We start from the raw sequence: 22,697 nt of genomic DNA, 5'->3' as shown, positions 1-22,697 counted from the left end.
GGCTCCTCTGACTCCTGGGTCTTCGTCCAGTCGGTCTCCTGTGGGGGCTGCCTCTTCTTCTGTGGACTCTCTGCCTTGCTAATTGTCCCCCTAGGGCTCCCTCTAAGGGGTTGAGTCCTCCTGGACCTTGCTGGTCCACGGGCAGCTCCACTTTTGCTTCACTGCGTCTTCCTTGTTAGTGACGTTTTCATACCACTGACTGACTGCAATTCTTCATCCGGCGTGGGACATTGACTGCATCCTCCAGGAACTCTTCACCTGCTCCAGGGATTCATTCCTGACCGTCTTAGTCTCACCGTCGACCAACCCCTGCATTTACTGCTGGGTGGGTAGTAGCTCCTACTCCTCCTGGACTCTTCTGTGACTTTTGGACTTGGTCCCCTTCTGTCACAGGTCTTCCTCTTCAGGAATCCACCGCTGGTTTCTTGCAGTCTTTTCTTGGTGTTGCGTTTTCTTCCTGTTGGGTGGTGTGGGGAAAATCCAGTAACCTCCTCCTTTCTTCCTGGTCGCTAGGAGGCACTGTGGTACTTACCATTGGGGTTTCCTAGTACCTCCAGCTCCCCTCTACACATTCTACTTACCTGGGGGGGGTCCTGTGTTCACATTCCATTTTTTTTTAGTATATGGTTTGGGCTCCCCCAAGAGTCACTATTGTCTAATTGCATTTGCGCTGTTTTATATAACTTCCCATGCCTAGTGCTGATAACTAGTGTATATATAATTGGTGTTACTTACGTCCTATTGGAGGGTTGCCTCTCTAGTACTTTTTGGTATTGTGTCACTAAAATAAAGTACCTTTATTTTTGTAACCATGAGTGTTTTCTTTCATGTGTGTGAGTACTGTGTGACTACAGTGGAATTGCATGAGCTTTGCATGTCTCCTAGATAAGCACTGGCTGCTCATCCACAGCTACCTCTAGAGTGCCTGGCTTCTAGACACTGACTACACTACACTAATAGGGGATACCTGGACCTGATACAAGGCATAAGTAACTCGGGTACCCACAACACACCATGCCTACTACCTACACAGACTGCATGGGACTATCAGCCCAAAAGGCAAGCGGTGTTCACAGACCGCAGTGTAAGGTTGATGGAAGACAATATCCTCTTCCCAAAGGTATCCAGCCTCTTGGATTCCCTATATAGTGGAGTGGTAGAGAATATACCAGGATTAACCCTACAGGTGGATGTCTAGACCATCAAACTCTCGGGGTGGGGTGCTGGGGAAGGGTATTAGGGTACTCAGTAGTGGGGCGACAGAGGCAGGCAACTGTCCAATACACAGGAGCCCCTCTGTGCAGAGCTTCGACCAGGCTTCGAGTGGGACATCTGTAAGGGCTTCATTAAAGGGGAGTGAGAATTCAGATAGGGTGACTCCTGGCTGAAGCGCCGCTGTCCGGCCCATCTCCCTGCTCCCCTTCCATGCAAAAGTCATAGAGAAAATTGTCAACAAACAACTGACCCGGTTCCTCGAGAAGAAAAGCACTCTGGACCCTTCCCAATCCGGATTCCGCAGCAACCACAGAACCATACTGGACAATGGCTAAACTGTGGCCCTCATCCTCTGGGACCTCTCAGCCGAGTTTGACGCCGTCTGCCACCACACCCTACGCACACGCCTCAGCAATGCAGGAATCCGTGACAGAGCCCTGGACTGGATCACCTCCTTTCTCACCGACAGAACTCAGAGAGTCAGCCTCCCTCCATTCCGCTCGGAAGCCACCAAAATCATATGTGGCGTACCCCAGGGTTCATCCCTCAGCCCGACCCTCTTCAACGTCTACATGGTTCCGCTCGCTAACATCGCCCAATCTCACAACCTCAACATCATATCATATCATATCATATCATACACTGACACCCAGCTGATCCTCTCCCTCCACAAGGACTCCACCAAGACCAACCTCCACGAAGGAATGAAGGCCATCGCCGAATGGATGAAGAACAGCTGCCTTAAACTGAATTCAGACAAGACAGAGGTCCTCATCTTCGGCTTCACCCCCTCCACATGGGATGACTCCTGGTGGCCTGCCACACTAGGAACCGCCCTCGTAAGCAGCAAACTGTACTACGGCAAAGCCCTCTGCACAGGAACCACGGCCAAACTCTAGAAAAGGCTGCAACGCATCCAGAACACCTCCGCATGCCTCATCCTAGACATCCCCCACCACTGCCATATCACAGGCCACCCGAGAGACCTGCATTGGCTCCCCGTCAACAAGAGAATCACCTTCAAACTCCTCACCCACGCTCACAAGGCACTGCACAACACCGGACCAGAATACCTCAACAGACGGCTCTCCTTCTACACCCGACAGCTCCACTCCGCCGACCTTGCCCTCGCCACCGTCTCACGCATCTGCAGAACAACCACAGACGGCAGATCATTCTCGCACTCTTCCCACCCACTTGCGTCAGACCAAGGACCTCCTTACCTTCAGGAGACTTCTCAAGACTTGGCTGTTCGAGCAGTAGCAGCCCCCCTCAGCGCCTTGAGACCCTCACGGGTGAGTAGTGTGCTTTACAAATTCCCTGGTTGATTGATTGATTATCAAGACATTCGTCTTGACTGCCATTGAGAGTAACTGAAGGAGCAAGACTTCATCTGCACTGAGCATCACCAAAGCGAACAAGGCACCCTCCTCCATAGCCACAGTAGGGGGAACCGGCGTCAGATGGTGCCCATCCAGCTTGATGTCAGAGTCAGGAATGATTATGGGAACGGTGCCGGAGGGCATTATAAGGGCTGGGGGTATCAACACTAGAGTAGGCACCGAATAAGGCCTCAATCTCCCAGGTGGGTCCGCTCCAGTTCCAACACTGGATCCATAGGGCCCATTTGGCGCCGAGGGCAAACCCGTTGGCAAGAATCCAGTGAGGAACCCTCCCGAGCCTGTGGGGCCTGAAGGCACTCCCGTGGGGCCTGGCTGCCTAAATGAGATGCATGACCTCATAAAATTATTTTACCTGGGGTCGCTCCAGGAAGGTCAGGGAAGCAAGGAGCAGATCCTGAATTAGGCTCTGCTGAAGGATGGGGCCTGGAGTGCAGATGCTCCCAGGCCTCTTGAGAAGAAGTGAAGTCAAAGACCTCTTCGAAGGGCACACTGAAGTAGAAGACCTCTTCGACTACTTGGATTTCTTTCTGCGGGGGACTTACCTGACGACTTCGAACGAGATGATGACTGCCAGTTACGACTCCACAGGTGGACTCGGGACCTTCTGTGCAATTTGCGCAACCTTGATCTTGAATGTCACGGGGTCGTCCATCATCAGGCTTAAGGGAATGCTCCCTCAGCACCTGTGCGTGCAATAGCGCTGCAGTCCTCACAAGTCTTGGAGCTGTGGCCATTTTCCATGCACAACAGACAAACCAAGTGTGGGTCTGTCCCAGACATCTGCCTATGAGAGGCACCACATGGTTTGAAATCAGCAGCTTTGTTTGAGGACATCCTGTCACACCAGGAGAGAATATGTCTCGAAAAAGGGTTGACAAAAAGTTGAGAAAAAGTGTCTAAAAATGACTAGGGGTAGCGGATCAGTGCTATGTGGTGCGGAAAGAAAAGAACCGATGTCAGCGTGCTGGCATAGCACCTATATAGGCACCATGCATGTAATTTCTGGTGTGGACAACACAGAAGATGCAGAGCTGAAGGCCACTATTTTTGCGCAGAGGTACTGCTCGAAAACCTCTGGATCCACACTGATGCCTGAGGAATATTCTCAGGTAAGGAATCTGCAGCTAGAAGTCTCAATCAGACACCTGGATTAAAGATCTGAATAACAATTAAAATTGCTTTTATTTTAACAAACATGGGAATAACTGGGTTTAAGAAATTAAACAGGAAATTACATATCATTTAGAATGGAGTTCATACCATATCCTTCATGGTTTGGAAGAGATGTGTAACATAACGCCACCATCATTTATATCAGCAGTTTTAGAGATTCTTTTCAATCATTTGTCTCAGCAAAGATGTTCACAAAATGTATCTTAATAAAAATTTTAATTGCTCCTATTTTAAAAAAGCATGGGAATAACTGGGTGCCAGAATTAAACAGGAAATGACACATCTACAGTGCACTGAACAGATGTAGCATCATTCAGAAAGGAGTTTGTACTATATCTGTGATGGTTTGTAAGAGATGTGCAACATAATGCCACCATAATTTTCATTTGTTGCCTGGTCGAAATCACATGCCTGGGAACATTCATTATCAGACAATGGATATTCATTTCAAGAAAAAAATGCATTCAGAAAATTATAGCTAGAGAACAGTGGCTGCTCAGAACAGACTTGATTTATTTATCTAAATCCTTTCGTATTAGCACAAAATCAGTCATTACCTGTTAATTTCTTCTTGTGTTTTTTTGATTGAGTCGATTGAGCTCTGTAGTTCCACCAAATCAATAGGTTTCTTTCTCGTTCTGGTGTTGTGCGTTAGTAAATGTGCTACAAATATAATGAGAAAAATACACACATTACAACAGTAATGCATTTCAAATGAATACCTGCAAACGTTTCCAAAGAAATGCTAGAACATGATAGGGGAAAGAAGTGTTTGTTCCGACACACAGCAATAAAATAAGGATATTTAACCTTGTATTTTCAGAAGCAACCTAGCAAAAACATTCAGATAACCAGGTATTTGTGGACAAAACTTAGAATCACGATTATGAATTGAAAACAATCTTTAGGCAGGGAGGTGTGTTTATGTACAAATTTGGTTTCTATCCATACAGGAAGGGTAACATTTAAACAAAGTCATTGGAAATGAGTCAGCTCTCTCTTAATTTCAGACATTCCAAAACACTTTTTGCAAACTCTGATGGCTTCAAAGATGTATTAGCCCCCAAATATGAAGCACAACCAAATAGCAGTAGATGGTGAACTGGCTCAGACAATAACTCGAATCAATGGAAACGGCATATTCAATTTGTAAGGTTTTTTAATTTATTTTTTATTTTAAGTCCCACAAAAATGGTCCAAATTTCCTAAGCAAAGTAATAAAATGCTAGCCGTCCAACTCTATAATGCATATCAAACTCTTCTGCATGTGATCAGTAAACTCAAACCTGGTCACCCCTTTGCAGTTTAAGTACAGTTGTGTAATACGTCCAACCAAAAACAGACTTCCCCAGAACATCTGCATTTAGGCAAATCATCTGATCATTAGAATACAACTGGAATCGCTTCTGTGAGCTGTGAAACTTGTAACCAAGAATGGCATTGAGACAATTCAGTTTCTTGTGCTAAACACAACCTCCTCATCTACTCAATCATCCAGGCAGTGGTCACTTCTACACTCCAATGTGTTTATTCCTGTTTCAATCAGATTCTCAATCTAATAGGTACTGGAAGCCTGAGATACCAGCTCTGGCACAGTTTTTTCACGGTTGAAGATGCAAAGCAACAGAGCTCCATTTTGACCCAGGGTAATAATGCAGCTTGAGCTCATCCAGACACTGCATTGCCTTTACACCTTAGTCAAGTTAAAATAAAATGTAGTCCATTTACCACATTATGTGACCCAAACTGTGGCCACTGTGGTGAAAGGTTTCAAAGCTGAAGGCTGAGCTTCTCAGATTTTCTTCTTCAGTCAAGTTGACAGCAAAGGAATCCTCAGAGCTCTGTTCTGATTTGCAACTTATTTCTTTGTTTTGTTGTTCAGCTCTGTTATTTGAGGTTAATCTCAACACCATTTACAGGAGGAAAGAAGATCTTTCAACCCCTTTTGGGATTAGGTTGGCTGAGCGTTTGAAATAGATCCAGATGACTGCCATTCCTCCCTAGGTTAGAACCTTATTCAAGCCTTGCCAATCCAGGAAGTTATATGATGATGATCACAATGAGAAATGCCTACTTTGCCTCCACTGATCTGAACATGTGGGTAAGGTGATGTGAAATCTGCCATACTTTGCCACAAAACCCTGAATGACGGATACAAGAACCTTGCACATCCAAAGTGATCTCTGACCAGGCGGTGTATAGTAAAAGTGCACCGACCGCTAAGGCCAAGAAGTGCAAGCAGGAACTGGTAAAAGTCTCCTCATATGTTTTCATGATCTGAGCCCCAAAACACTATGAGCCCACCTCCAAGACTTCTGGGATGGGTAGTAGTGTACCAGAAATGCTAAACAATAAATCCAAGGCTGTAGGCATGTGACAGGCATCTCCCTAGACCTCTTTGTCTACGGCTGCAGGCAAGATTTAATTATGAAGAAAAATATGACAATGTCTAATTGTAAGCACATGACCCTCTGACAATTCTCATTATCATCATCTCAAAAAGCTAGGGATCTCATTGTTGGCAATACAGATGATTACTTTTTGTCAATAACCATTGGTCTGTCAAATGACAAATGCTACAACTCCTTTGATGACCACTGCGCTTACAACCGATATCAACAGTTGTAGTAAAATTGGTAATCCAAGGCCATTTTGCCAAAAACAATAACACCAGTGTTGCCACAATAACAGGGGAGCCTCCATCTGATCTAGAAGGAGCAGATGTCAGTGGGTTTGAGACTGAACAGCAAGAATCCATTATGCAACTGATGATCAAGCAATGAATCCTCAATACCGGGACATTAACTTTATCCCTAGTGATTCCAAGGTGAAGCAAACGTATGCATGCCATTCAAATTGTGGTTAAACTGCCTATTTAAAGCCTCTCATGCTCCAGGTGCAGCCATTTTCGAGTCCTTAAAACACCTATTGGATAATTTTTGTGACTGGGTATCATCACCTGGCTATTATGTACAACCATCTGCGTCTCACCATTCACCATCTTGGTCAGTTCCACAGACAATTCCTGAATAGGCTGATGCTATGAGCCATCAAGACCTACATACAACCCAAATGACCCCCCTCCCCCACCCTCAATAAACGGAGCCAAAACAAGCAATTTAGGATTTACTGCCTCTGAGAGTCCAGTAAAACCACTCCATCTCACCCCAGAAAAAAGATGAACCACAACATCTTGAGGATTCTAAATTCAAGACCAATACAACCATGATGATCAAAGACTGCATCCCACCAAGTGAAACAGCTCCTCAATATGATATTTACAATAAACGTATGAACCAATCCCTGAGCCTAAACCTATAGACTATAGACATTCATAGTTTTCAATCTCAGTGAAAAAGAATCTCATAGAAAATCAATCTACCAACCTCTATTGTGAAAAAGACCTATTTGTTCTTTGACTTCAAGGACAAGTCGATAAAGTCCATCAGCGCCATCTCCTTACTCTGCCCGTTATGGGAGGAAGGATTGTCTTGCATTAAAACGTAGTTGATGCAACATTAATTACCAACAGCTTCAGCCTGCCTTCTAAATAGATTAGTTATTTTGGTTCAGCTCAAAGGAGATCCTGGAACTAATCTTCACCCTACGTGGTCCCTCCAAACAGAGAGGGCTGCTGTCTTGATACCATGAGCAATAGAGTTGGAGCTTTCTCTTCAGCAGAAGTCTAAATCTCAGATGCCAGCAATATTTGAGCGTTACAGCAGGCAGCTGTTGCACAATCTGTATGTATTTTTGGATATGTTACCTGCATAATGCAATGATCAACCAAACTGGTTTCTTCTGCCCGACATTTTACCCTGGATGCCTCAAACAATGGTCTGGGGGATTGCTACTGGGTGGTGTTATAATGGGTCTGTTGGTTAAAAAGAACAACTTACTTACCTTCAGTAACAATATTTGCAGTGGATACTCTATCTACTTGCAGATTCCTCACTTGTTGAATATCCCCAAGATGCCAGACTGGGTCCAGAAATATTTCATAGCTCATTGCTGGCTCATCTCCACTCCAGATACGACCTCCCACTGACATCACTGGAGCCATACAGCAACCACTACCAGTGCACCAATGCGTTCTATTATTTTTCTGCACCCTTTGACACAGATCCAGAGCTCTTCTGTGTGATTCTTTTAAAGTTTTCTGACTTTCAAATTCCAATTTACCCCAAGAATAAAAAGTTCCTCCAGTTCATTTTCAACAGCTTCAGTTCAAGGTTTTGCTGTTGAGCTTTCATTTGACACTTCGATTTTTATCAAATATCTTGCCCTGACAACAAGGATGTAATGGCAAGGAGTAAGGGTGTTTACCTAGACGACTGGCTCATCAAAGGCCTGTCATCGGAACGTAAAATCCAAGCAGTGGACTCCAAAACCCACCTCTTAAGTAAGCTGGATCTGACACTAAATAGAAAACCTCAATCCTGAGACTACCGCAACGGATAATTTTTTAAAAAAGATCTTGTATATTGATGGGCACACTCAAATCACAACAGCCAATGCCAAAAGCAGGCACATTTGAGTATGCCACTCATGGACGTTGGACATGAATCAAATGCAGATAATCTACAGTAAATGGGATGTGCCCCCTCTTGACCTTTCCACTACTCCAAACAATGTTAAATGCCCACTTTATGCACGCAGGTGGCGACACCCAAGGATTCAAGAGACAGCTCTTTCAATTTCATGGTCAGTGATTTATCCATATGCCTTCCCTATAGTCCTCCGGTTCTTTGAAAAACAAGGAGCTCTGCAAGCTGAACCCTAAAGTCCAAGCTTGGGGACGGCAGTTTTGGTGTTAGTGGATGTGTTGATTCAACTTTTACCTTCTGGTAAAAACCATAGTCAGGTTCTGCACTATAACCCAAAGTTGCACCACATGGCTGCTACAGATTTAGAATTTGAATCTCTCAAAAATCCACTTGACTGTACAAGCATCCTAATAGCAGCAAAGGTAGCTATGACATCTAAAACCCATTCGAATGGAAAGAAAATAATTGTTCCCATAAAAACAAAATCCAGGGGGTGACCCAGAAGACCTTAAGAATCTGCTCCCAATCACTCTTTTACACACACTAGCAAAAATTCTAGAGAAACACTTAAATCAAGAGCTTACTTCTTACTTGACAACCCATGACTGCCTTGATAGATCCCAAACACGGGTTCCGGAAACATACCGCCCTTGTGGCGACTACTGATTTAATCAGAAAACAGGTGGATGGAGGTGGGGGTGCAAACCTAATCCTGCTGGATCTGTCGGCTGCTTTTGATACCATCTCGCCCCTTAGATTACCTGATTGTCTCTCCCAGGTTAGACTGAGAGGACTAGCCTTAAATATACTCACATCTTTTTTTAGGATAGATCACTATTAATAAAATGTGGTGATTACAGCTCGGCTCCATTTCAGCTCCCCTGTGGAGTTCCACAGGGATCATCTCTAAGCCCGGCCTTGTTTAATTTTTATGTCGCACCTTTGGCAGACTTGGTGCACTCTTTTGGATTTCAGGTGTCCTCCTATGCAGACGGCACAAAAAATATTGTTTCCTTTCAAGACAAGACGCAGGACATAGCTAAACAATTTCAGTCATGTATGATAGAAGTAAAAAACTGGATGGACCAAAACTGGCTTAAGATGAATAGGGACAAAACGGAGGTTATTATCTTTGGGGCCAATTCACCTATTTGAGATGCAAACTGGTGGCCTGAGAGTCATGTGGGACATTACCAGTCTCCTCGACCGCAGTTAAAAATCTTGGAATTGTCTGTGACACTGCTTTAACCTTCGATACTCAGGTTAATAAAATCACCAATTAATGGATTTGGATTATTAAGATGCTTAAGAAAATATTCCCTTTCATACCTCGGGATCTTAGAGCAGCAGTAGTTTTAGCCCTGATTGGATCAAGGCTGGACTACTGTAATGCTCCTTATCTTAACATCAATCAAGTATCACTAAACAATGTACAACTTATTCAGAATGAAAGTGCGCTTCTGGTACTGGGTTCAGACAAGTTTGCATCTGCCAAAGAGAGTTTGAATGAACTTCATTGGCTACCGATTAGGAAGCGCATCACTTTCAAAACATTGTGCTTGGCTCATAAGGCCCTTTAGTTACATGGTCCTTACTCGCCTCTTCCTTCTATTAAGTGGTACATGGCGGGACAAACCCTTAGATCAGCCGATCTTAAGTTAGCCTACACTCCTAGGACTAAGAAAGTGAAATGGGGGGGGGGAGGGGAAACGGGACGATCTCAGCAGCAGCTGTCAAACTATGGAACTCCCTCCCCCTCAAAATTAGGAAGATTCCCTCTCTTTTACCTTTTCGCAAACAACTTAATACTTGGCTATTCCAGTCTTAATTAAGAGTGGCAGTAGAATCCTTGTTTTGCCTTCTTAGCGCTTTGATACCTCCGGTCAAAATGCGCTTTATCAAATACACTTTACATACATACATACATAAAACATACTCCTTGAAATGCAAACAGTTGTACATTTAAGAGGTGTGTCATACCATAGCTCCTTGGAACATACATACTCATTACATTTTTCCCTATGTACTACACCTACAGCTGGCTATACAACACCTACTGAAGACTGGAATAGTATATCTTCATCTGTGTTTATTTGCCCACTTTCTCCAGATATCTACAAACCCCAAACACTTTGTCCCTCTTCTCCATTAGGTGTGATGAGAGTTAAAGAGGGGCCAGTTCAAGCCTTTCCACCAATAATAAAGCCACTGCTTGCTTTGGAGTTGAATACGTTTCTAAGCACACTCATGAAGATCCCCTTTAAGCCCATTCACAGATCCACCCTGCAAAGGCTGGCACAGAAATCAACTATTTTATTAAACATTATTTTGGCCAGGAGTGTGAGTGAGGACCAAGCATTATTCAATCAACTGGTGGTATCCAACGCTTGAGAAATCATTATTTATACTCCCAACAGACAGATGTTTCATGCCAAAGTATTGGCACCTTTCTATCTGAACAAGCAAACTCACCTTCCACCGTTTCCTGCAGGCAACCAGTCCGGGTAGGAGGTTTCAACGTTTGTTGGACTTGAAATAATGTTGAAATTCTACATTGATAAAACAAAGACTTGCACTTCTAACAAAACGTCTGCCTTGTCCAAACAAGGCATAGCACCTTGGATTTCTGCATACACCAATTTCTGGCATAAGTAATCTGGCAGACATCCTGGAAGCAACATCCAAGCCCACTCCCACCGGATGGCCAGGACAGCAGTATTCTCTGGTGGACCCATTGCTGACATTTATAAGGCAGAGACTTAGGATTCAATGCACACCTTTACAAAGTATGACTGCCCGATACCCAGAAGACATCTGAGACAGTAGCGGGTCAAGTAGGAACATGCAACCTGTTTCATTAAGGTAATCCTAATTATCACTTTTTTATCCTGTACGTTATACTATTAATAATACAGTAATCACTATTCAAGCATGTGCACCTATGAATGAATGCTGAATAAATAGTCATGCACCTATACCTACAGTTCCAAATGTAATTTATTTACATCTGCCCTCATATAGTATCTCTTTCTACTCTGCAATATGTTAACTAACTGCAAAACTCTGAGCAGCTCTGTGGAGAGAAGGACCTTTTGAGTCATGGTGACTATTCAAGTCACTACAGAGAGTTCCCAGGCAAACCGTGGTGAATATTCATGAATGTGAATAAATGTATTACAAGTAAATAACTTTTTCTTCAACAAAAAGAAATCTGGTTTGGATACGCCCAAATTCCAGCTTAGGCAATAGTGCAGAAATGAGGCTGTGAAGTTGGCAGTTACATATGGGCTGCTGCCTATCCATGAACAGAATAGACTTATCAGCTGCCTTAGGCAACTCAATCACTTCTCCTTTTTAAAGTCACAAGTGGTACTAGGTTTTCTGCTCTCTTATTACTTCGGTGGTTTGTCTCCATTCTCTTTGACTGTTGTGTCTCTTGGAGTAAGTTGGGTGCTTCCTAGATTCAGCTGATTGTATCTTATAATAGGAACAGTGTGCCTGAGGCACAAAGACGTTTCCAGATGTGAATCTTATACATGAAAAAAGTTGTAACCCAAACAAGCTTGCATAACCGTTGTATATGTAAGTGTCACCTAGCTGGGCAGAACACGGGGTTCCCTGGAAAGCATCAGAAAACGCATTATAACTAGACATGCGCAGTCATACCCTTGACATAGTCATATCCTTTTGGGTATTTGCAAATACTTCTAAGGCATTTCCCAGATTTATCTGCACCTCCTAGTCTACTCCTACTTGATTGAGATGTACATCCTGTAAAAGAAGCCAGAAAGTACATTTATAGTCCGTATTTTCACTGAGTGATCATACGAATGATAAACAATTAACGGAAAAATATATAGCATGAACAAAAAAATGAATTCTGAAATGTCTATACTATCCTAAACATGCAGAATCCACACACACGCATCAGGTTAGGGAAAATCATTTTTACATAGTGTTCATAAAAATAAGCTTAGACCAGGAACTTGCCTAAGTGCTATGCACCTATGTACTTTACTTATTCAATTTAGACATATTCAGCAGGGAACTGATATTTGCGAATGCGCTATTCTTTACTAAAATAAAACCACAAGTAGACCATGCAAAACAACATTAAGTGTCATACTTGCCATGTTTTATTTTTCAGAATAGAGAGCAGCTTAGAACCTGGGTGAGTGAATACACCAAGATGATTTACAACCACACCTAGAGCTTGCTAGATTATTTTTCACGGGGGAATTAAGGAAGAAGTATATAATACATATCAGGTGATAGCCAATACATTCACAACATACCAAGAAGAATCTTATAGAGAGAGCCCACTAGAAGACACACCCCAATAGCGGAATACATAGAGGGAGTGACGGGCCCAACTTTAACACAGGAGGATCGAAGAAATAACTTTTTCTGAAATAATAACAGGAATCTTCAAATTAAAACCGGATAAGACTCCTGGCCCAAAAGGAATTCCTGTGGAATTCTTCAAAAAGAACGCTAGGATACTGGGTCCATACTTTCTCAAAATGTGCATAGAGACTAGAGATTCCTCTCCCTAGATGCCAAGAAGGCCTTAAATACACTTCCTTGACCCTTCCTGACAAAGGCCCTGTGGAGGAATGTGTTTGGTCCCAAGTTCCTGGCCTGGGTAGCCCTGCTAAATAAGAATCCAGTGGCAGCAGTCAAAGTTACTGGGAAGCTATTGCCTGAAGTTCCCATCAGAAGGGGAACGAGACAGGGATACCCACCCCCTCTCCTCCTGTTTGCTATAATGTTTGAGCCGTTGGCCTGCAGAGTCTGGGCACATCCAGACATCAGGGTCTTCCGTTTCAGAGAGGAGTCCGTAGAGGATCTTACTTTATGCAGATGGCATCCTACTCTATGTTACACGCCCACCTAGGACACTGCTGCCGGTAGTGTTTAGGACCTTTGAGTGGTACGGAGCCACGCGGGCTACACAATATATTTGGGACTAATCTAGACTTCACCCTGTGGGTGGGAGATGATCCAGAATTGCTGGACTTGCCAGGAAACCTGCAGGTTTATCGGGAGTGATTTAAATACGTTGGGATATATCTGTCCTCAAATAGAGCGCGCAGCCTCGATCGCAATCTCTGGAAAACTCTGACAGAGTTCCATGGAGATGAAGACTGCTGGAGAACACTGCCATTGACACCGTTAGGAAGGTCAGCTATGTTCAAAATGATAATCTTACCAAAACTCCTATCCTTCAGAACACATATTACAAAGTCCCAGAGGAGATCTTCACTAGAATAGATGGGGAGTTCCGGAAGCTCCTATGGAACAACGGGCATTCAAAAGTAGAACTTCGGACACTGCAGCGCAACCAATATAATGGAGACATAGCCTCCCGGATATAGGGGCATAGTACTAGGCGGCACACTTGATAGCAGTAAATTACTGGAGGTATGTATCCAGAGACCACCCCACGGACACACTGGAGAGAAGCCAATTTCACCCAAATGCCTATCTACACTGCCTGTATGAGGAAGGGGTGCAAAAGTTATTTCTGGCAACCCAGATGACAAATGATGCCTGGACAGTGGCAGGGAAACACATGGGATGGGAGGCGAAGGTCACCTGAGAAACCCCCTTATGGATAAGAACCCACCTAAAAGAAATTGGGAAACTTCAGGAATATAGGGCATGGGACACAATCGGAATCTCAAAGCTGGGAGATCTTCTAGAGGAAGGGGATCTGGCTCCCTCTAGCTAGATTACCAGCTTAATAACACACAATACTTTAAACACTTGCAACATAAACACACCTGGACTGCAGAGAGCCTTGATTTATATGCTATCCCTGAATATGCACCCCTATAGGGAAGACTCCTTCAAGGGGAATAAGGAGAAAAAGCAGTTTCCTATACATATAAGACAATTAATAACATACCTGGCTCATTAAAGAAATTGGGAGAATGCTGGGAAAGCCAAAAAGGAGAAACGGATGACACGGATTGTGTGGCAGCCTTGATGCATTCGAGGGAGGTGGCAATATAATCTAGACTCAGACTGTTCCAACTTAAGGTACTACATAGGGTCTACTACGATAGAGTCTGTCTGCAGAAATTTGGAAGAGCAGGGACCCCAGACTGCCTTAGTTGTGGGGCAGGAGAGGGGTCATATTTACACACACTGGGAATGTCCCAGCATACAAACATATTGGACTGAAATCTTGAGAGAGTTAAATACGATACTGGGGGCTCCTCTCACGCCAGACCCACAATATGTTATCCTGGGTGCACCCACAGACATTGATATCCGACGAGCCAAACTCCTTTACAGTAGCTTGGGCCAAACAATGGCCAAAGGAGATGTGGCCAAATACTGGGGAGCCCCGGAACCAACAACTCTCCAGGAATGGAAAAGAGGGATGGATTCATACATGGCAGCTGAAAGGGTCATGTACAAAGCTAGAGGGTGACGGAGGAAGTTACGGAAGGTATGGGGTCCCTGGAGAGCTCATTATGGCATGGATGCGGAGGAGAGTGAGGAAGGGCTCCGATTATCATGGAGTCAAGACATTATAATGGATAACAGACCTGTGTGTTGTCCGACCTCATAGTCAGACGAAGGCCATGATCAGACTGCATATGTTCTGTATCTTCAAAAGAACTGTAAGATTGTTTTTCCACTCTCATGTACTTGTTGGTGTAGATGCATTGTTACGCATTGTTGATTTGAAAATCAAATAAAACATTTTTTGTTTTGTTTTAGAGTATTTACTAGAGAGATTGGGTCTCATGTATATGCCTGGAATTAGCAGGGTAATTAGGCTTAAATTTGTGTTTTTTTGAGTAAAGGTGTGACCCCAGGCATGTTTGACCTTAATAACGGGGTTTGCCCTTAAAGATAATCAGGGACGCAACCGATCATGAATCAACTTAGATTTCATCAAATAACATTCATAATGATGTGATTCAAACAGCAGTATCAATTTATTTAATCACCAAAGATTAATCGAAGTATCCACATATGTGAACATAAAATGTAACAGAGTTTAAAAACAATTAGAGTAAAACCATACATACTTAACTTTGTATTAGATTTCCCAATACCACTGGGATACACATTATCATATGCATTTGAACCTTGACCACAATGCAATGTGATTAAATGAACTGATACTGCCACTGGAACCAGGCCTTTTATTTTTAATTTATAAAGCGCATGGCTACCCAACAGGCTTCCCAGCGCTGAAGACATGCCCTCCCGTTAGCTAGTAAGATAGGTAAATCACTCAAAGAGATGGGTTTTGAGAAGCTCCTGAATTTTATTTCTTCGATGGTCTGCCTTAAAGATGAAGGGAGAGAAAAACAAAGTTCAGCTGCTAAATAGGCAAAAGAATACCCACCACTTTTGCCTTTCTTAATACAAGGTACCAAAAAAGCTTCTGGTCTTTTGAGCGCCGTCAACTTTTGGGTATGCAATGTGTTAACAATCTCTGAATTAAAGGGGGGCTTTTATTATGCTTCAATTTGTGGGCCAAACAGAGGGACTTAAACTTAACTCTTTTACATATGGGCAGCCAATGGAGGCTAGCAAGGGAGGAAGAAATCAAGTGGTGCTTAGGAATTTTCAATAGAATGCGTGCTGCAGCGTTATGGACTATTTGTAAGCGCTTGATCACATGCTGAGGGCTTCCCAAGTAGACTGAGCTGCCAAAGGCGAGGCAGGATAGGATAAGGCCTTGAACCACGGTTCTTTGAGTGGCAGGGAGAGGGGATCCCACTCAAAATTTTCACTAGGGCCCACAGCAGGCCAAGGCAGGAGGCAGTGAGTTTTCTTACTTGGACATCCATAGTGAGTTGAATATCTACCCAAAAGCCCAAACCTTTAAATTCAGCTTTACGAGGTGGAGGTTCACCTGAACAGCTGGGCCACTGGAGTTCAGACGTAACAGTGGGGGTATTCTCAACTACCATAACCTCAGGTTTGTCTCCATTAAGTCTGAAGTTACTGAAAATCATCCAGTTGGTAATGTCGCTTAGGCAGACATTAAGTTTGGAAGAGAGTATTCCTGAATCAGGTGTTAAAGAGATGATGGTTTCAGTATCATCAGCATATGTGGAGAAACCATACTTCGTTATATTATCTGCCAAGGGCTGCACATAGTGGGGCTTAAAGTGGATCTTTAAGGTACCCCATATTCCAGAGATAATGTATCAGAACTCCAAAAAATCCTCGCTTAATTGGAAACTTTTCACCAGAAAAAAAGTTTGCCATTTAAGGGCTGTGCCATTAATTCCTACTTGCTCCATTCTTTTGATGAGGATTCGGTGAAAGATTATAGACTGCGGCACTTAGGCCTTAAAGGACGATTGCCACTGTTCCTTTGGGGGTCTAAGATTCCGTTAGGCTCTTCAGTCACAGATAGCACAGCTGTTTCCTTGCTGTTTCCTAATCAAAAGCCTGCTTAGGAAGTAAGAGTACCTGCTCCTCTAACAGGTACTGGCAAAGCCAATAGGTTTCGTGTCGTCTTTGTTTTTTTCCTATGTAACTGGCTTACAAACATTAGAGGAATGTTGTAGTAATGTTTGTTTTATTAAATTAAAAACAAACATTATTATAACATTTTTATAACATTTGTAATCCAGTTGCGCAGAAAAAAAGACAGATGATACGTATTGGCATGCGTGTAGGTAGAAAGAAGACAGCAGAAGATGAAAGGCGTGAGAAGACGAAGAAGAGAGAAGGCGTGAGAAGAGAGAATTCAGAAAAGGAGAGAAGACAGAAGAAGCGCGAAGAGGGAAGACGGAAGAAGAGAGAAGACTGCAGACATGAGAAGACAGAAGACGGCGTGCAGTAAAAACAGACAGCAAAGACAGAAAATTGTATGCAGAAAGAAAAAAGAAGACGGATGGCAATGAAGAAAGAAGACAGAGAAGAAGGCTTTGAAGAAAGAAGACGTCAGAGAAGTAAGAAGACATGCTGGAAGAAAAAAAGAAGACTGCAACGAAAAAAGTAGACATCAGAGAAGAAAGAAGACAGCATGCAAGAAGGAAAAAGAAGTACCTTCAGAGTTGCAGCCAGTGGCAAGGACACTGGCCAGTGTCTAATAGGAAGTGACAAGAAGGAGTACTATGTCCACAGGAAACTCAACAGCAAGATTTGAGAAGAAGACAACAACAGGAAGTGACGTGAAGACGATGTGCTGTCCAATCCAAAGCAGGTAAATCAGAGCGACGTTGGAGTGAGCCAATGGTAAATTCAGTTAAGTAAGGGGCTGCTTTCAAGCCCCTTTTAAGCTTTTTCTTTTTTTGACTAACAAAAGATTTCGCGCGCGAGTGCAGGCAAAACCTAAAAACATGGATAGCCTTTTTTATTCATAAAGTTTTCTACCACTTTACCAATACATGGAAGAGGAGAAATTGGCATATAGCTTTCGGGTAGGGAGGAATCCAAAGTAGGTTTTTTGTGAGGAATGGCTTCAACATGGCATGTTTCCCTGCTGGAGGCACTTCACCTCTCTCCAGGGAGTAATTGCGTATTTTAGCCATAATCGGGGAGATGGTATTTCTGCCCTTGAGTAGGATATTAGGTGGGGCTGCATCTAGCGGGGATCCCGATTTGATTGTAGTAAGATGACTTATAATGTCTTCTTATTTGATTTCATGGAAGGATGAACGATTTTCCTTCCTTTGTGACTGACAGGTTGGAGTGGCATTAGTGCTTAAGAGTAGAACCTTAGGCATAGAGGCACAGATATTAATGATCTTTTCCTGAAATTAGCTTGCAAGCATTTTACATCTGGCTTCAGAGGCTGTGTTTCCACTTTTGTTTTGGAGGGGGGAGGTGTTACTTGAGTACAAAAGCATTTCTGTGTTCTCTTACGAATTAACTGGTCTAGAGAATTCTCAATTCAGTTTTAGAATGTAGTATTAATATTAGCTAATTCACCTTTAATTGCAGGAAATTAGCTGGATAAGATAGATTCCTATTTTCAACATCCAATTTCGCCCAGCTTCTGCATAACCTAGTCTTCTGGGTGCAAGCAGAATCGTTTTCTTCCTTTTTAAGATATAAAAGTATCAAGCAGTGGTCAGACCAGCACACGAGGTGGGGTTCTGGTCTAACTTCAAGAATATTTCAGAAAATAGGGTTGAGTAGGTGCCCTTTTTATGAATGGGCAGCAATGCTCTTTAGGTAAGTTGGATGGCCTTGAGGTCCCAAGTTAGATTATTTACCAAAGTGCACTTTGAATTTTAAATGTCCAAGTACTAAAACATTTGCCTTTTGCATACTATATTAAGCCACTATATCAGGCAGTACCTGAAAAAATTGGGTAGATGGTCCAGGTCGACGGTAAATAAATATCCCAGACAGGGAGAATGTATGAGAGAGGTAAATAGTTAATGCAAGACTTTCACATCCCAAAACGGAAGTAGAGAAGAATTTGCCATTCAAATCTTGTTTAAAAATGATGGCGACCCCACCACCTACTGTATTTTATCGGTCACAATGAAATATTGTACAATTCTGTGGTAGGGTGGCCATTACGTAGAATCTTCTTTCAACCAGTTTCAGTCAAAAATAGAAGATCTGGCGGAGACTATCCATGGAAAGCAAAGAAGTTATATTTTATGTTTGGGGATTGACCTACAATTTATTAAGTAAAAGATCTAATTGGGGTTGGTTTCCCCTTCTAGTGTCTTTTTGCCTTTTATAATGTTTTCTCTAAGCTGCCCCAATGTTTGTTGCAAATTGTACAGGTATAGTTGCCAGTAGATGCAACTTCACTGGGGTCTATATTATGTTTGCAACTCGTACCAAGGGACCATTGTAAGCGATGTAGGTCTTCCACCGAACAGGGTATTTGGGTGCAGGGTGGACGGGCAGGGGTTCTGGCCCCCGGCTCCATCTGGGTGCAGAGGGGCTTGCCTTCAGTGCACCAGCAGCATGCCCGCTGTACATGTCCGGGTCATCCACCTCAAATAATCTAAATGCAGAAAAAACAACTAGAATGCTACCTGAACTGGTGTCTAGTCAGCTTCACCCTCACATTGGCGCTAGACATGGCCAGTGAATGTGGAGTGTGCAGAGTAAAACTTACAACAGCTATTTAATTAAACGGAACTTCATTCATGGTCGATTGGTTAAATCTTGTATAAGTTTGTTCAGGCATATTTCCTACACATGAGGACCTTTCTGTAAGTCAATTATGATATCTGCTGTAAACCTTGAGATTGACTGGCTAAGCTTGTTAAATGGGGAAGAGGGGTAAGGTTCATCAAGATTAGAAAGGGAGGAAACAAAATCATAGTAACAATAATTTTTTCAATCTAACTGGCAGAGAAAGTAGGAATCAAATATTCAAACCTATCAGGAACTCTGGATCTGAAGACTAGTCATGCATCACATTTCCACCAGATTCTTCAGCAATCCTCTCTCTACTTTATGCACAAAAACTCCTAGGTATTCTGAGCTCATACTGCACCACTAGCCACTTCAGAATATTAATTCTCAGATCTAAATGACATAATCTCTGTGAATAATAATGGAGCAGTTGCCAACCTGTAAGAACTGGGCACAATACAATTTCTTGGCAGTTTCATTATATTGCCTATAATGTTTTCCTCAGAAAAGTGACCACCTACTTATCTTCCTTAAGTGTGTTTTTCTGCTAGTTATTCATGGTGGCCCGGTATTGGCTGTTTGTCTATATCAATACATCTTTTTTTCCCAATTGTAAGAGGGTCTAGCCTTTTTTTTTGTTTTTAAACGCTTACCTCTTTTACAAGGGTCAGGAGATTGCACAACCCCAGCAAGGGAATTTTTATAAATCTAAACAACCCTCTACTTGTAACAAAGAATGTGGTGTTAGTTGTTCCATTAAATGTGGCTGGAACATTTCCAAGATCGGTTTCCTCTTAGCTCTTCCGAACATGCTGACTCCTCCAGTCGCCTAAGAAGTCCCACACCTCCAAGATAAGAGCATGTTGAACGTAGGTCTATAGTTAGGTGCGAATGTTCAAAGGATGGATATTATCAGCTGGTAAATTCCAATTCAGTGCATGGTGTTTCTTATGACTGGGTTCCCATCTCACTGTCTAGAATCAAGATCCTCAGAGAAGTTTAAAAAAATATTTCAGTCACAGATTATCTTCTTTATCAGCCAAGATATTAAAATCTTTCAGCATAATAATGGGTTGATTAAAAATAACTTAAGATCAACCATTAAGACTTTGGTAATCAAAGGTCTCTGCAAGCTACAGCCTCATATTAGACGTATTTACAAATAGGTAACTGACAGGTGTTCAATTTGTCAACTGCGAAGTCAAAACCACCACCCTATGCACCTGTGTGGCAGAAGGTGTCTGATGAAATGGTGGAAAACTCTACCCTTAAGTGATCTTTAAACCATGTCTTTGAGACTGTCAACAGTCCAAACATTTTCCTAGGATATGGGGAAAAAAGGCTGTAATGATGGTCAACTGCAGACCTTGAATTCATATGGGCTATTCTGTACAGATCATAATCAGTGGGGTAAAAACTATTCCTACCCAGTTTCAATGTGTTCAGGACAGAGCTCGACACTGCCTTCTACAAGCTTAACCTTGTCATGTGCATTTACCATCTCTACCACTACCCCACCAAGGCCCCATTGGCCAATCTGGAAAAGGGAGTCCAAATGCTCTGCTAGAGGTAACCAAAAGTCCTCATAACCTAAAGTCCAATATACACTGGTGATGTTTTGTCTCTTTTCTCCTCCAGGGGAATGTGGTACAAATTCAACCAATCTCTCTTTGGTAGAGTGTGACAAGTAAAAGGCGTTAGTCACTCCTCTATCTCCCACTCTTTGCCTATCTATCAAAGAATCACTGAGTGAAATGACAAACATATCTGCAAGCGAGACAGGTACATGATCAGCTAGACCGTAGTTACTGCTTCCTTCAAGAGTACCTTTGAGACCAAGACTATTCATAGATTGTACTAATCCAAGGGGAGCTAACTATGTTTACTGGAGGCTTTGCTGCATTCTGACAATCCATTAAATTATGTTCTCAAAGTTCACGATGTTTGTCCAGTACTATAATAGAACTGCTGAGCCATGACGTAATTTTTCCAATGTCATGTTGTTTGTATTACACCAAACCTCCGAAACATGATACTGCTTTGATGTCATGCACTACAAAACAAGAGAGAAACGGCAAAGAAATGTAATGGGCAGAGTAACAGGCATCTAAGAGGGTAAAGATGCATGTGGAGGAAGACAGCTATATTTATTTTCTTATGTTGTATTGAAGCTTTCAGGTGACCATGTTACAGATCATAATCATGTAAACTGGGTAGTTCTAGCGGCCAAACAGGGAAAAACAGAGGTAGAATCAGAAAGGTGAAAGTAAAAGATCGAGAGTCTAAATGTTTTAGCCGCTGGTCTTAAAAACACATACACATTCACCACTAAAGTCAAGGCTAGGCAATCAGAAATAGTCACACTGAATGACTTATTCTCCTAATTCTCCTTTACAGATCTACAGATCCGCCTTTGACTTTGATCCTTGTGATATCTCCACCAGAGTTGAAGGAGGAATGGGTGCATGCTCAGCGACAGGGAAGACAGTTATTGTATAGAACTGATGGCCAAGGAAATGAAGGATTAGACTCCACCTTCTGAGTAGAACACACTCTGCCATGTTGGGTTAAGAAACGGATTTCAACCTTTGAGAAATTATGTAGAGTGTGCTGCTAAGTGATGGATTCCTCTGTTTCCATTAATAATTATATTTGTCTTGGATAAATAGTAAGTTAATTATCTCACTACTTGGAAGATCAATACTTTCAGGTTGGAAATGGATTTTGGCATGCTTATGGCTAGATCTTAAGGCACTCTGGGTGGTTTAGGATCAACCCCGAAAACAAAATTCAGTGCTATATTTTCTTCATCACATAAAGGACACCAGAAATAGCCCACCTTCACTCCCAGATGAGTCTTGGTTATCCAGTTCTGGAGAAGAGCATCCACTTTCCCCTTTCTTCTGTTGACTGCTTGGCTTCCTCTTGATTTTCGGAACAGTCACCTGCAAGTGGAATAATGATCACAATTTTACCTGCTGGTGTCTAACCACGGGACACATTTTAAGGAAAATGAACAGTGAATGAGATTATTGACATTAATAATAGTAACACATTTTCTTAAAAGTTAAAATGTTATACCAGTTAATTGCATTTCAAGTTACTGAATGAAAGCAGATATGCTACTGCATTAAAGACATACAACACTAACAAACCATTAACTTATTCATTACTCATACACATGCATCTATGATGTACAAGCAAAATATATTCCAAGATCTATCTGAGATGCTGCAATCTTTACCAATATTTCTGAAAACAAACA

The 22,697-nt window shown here is 42.6% G+C and overlaps 1 protein-coding gene across 3 annotated transcripts in view; it reads right to left on the bottom strand.

The window, feature by feature from the left end:
- Positions 1–22,697, bottom strand: part of OSBPL8 (oxysterol binding protein like 8) — a 943,374-nt gene that overhangs the window by 15,414 nt on the left and 905,263 nt on the right. For all 3 annotated transcript variants that reach the window (XM_069229570.1, XM_069229571.1, XM_069229572.1), the window contains 2 exons: positions 22,272–22,377; positions 4,349–4,454 (listed from right to left, as the gene is read on the bottom strand). In XM_069229570.1, the coding sequence (XP_069085671.1) occupies positions 4,349–4,454; positions 22,272–22,377 (212 nt within the window). The remainder of the gene's footprint in view (positions 1–4,348; positions 4,455–22,271; positions 22,378–22,697) is intronic.

This window comes from Pleurodeles waltl, chromosome 4_1, assembly GCF_031143425.1.
Source record: "Pleurodeles waltl isolate 20211129_DDA chromosome 4_1, aPleWal1.hap1.20221129, whole genome shotgun sequence".
Taxonomy (NCBI): domain Eukaryota; kingdom Metazoa; phylum Chordata; class Amphibia; order Caudata; family Salamandridae; genus Pleurodeles; species Pleurodeles waltl.
This window is presented reverse-complemented; position numbering and strand designations above follow the sequence as displayed.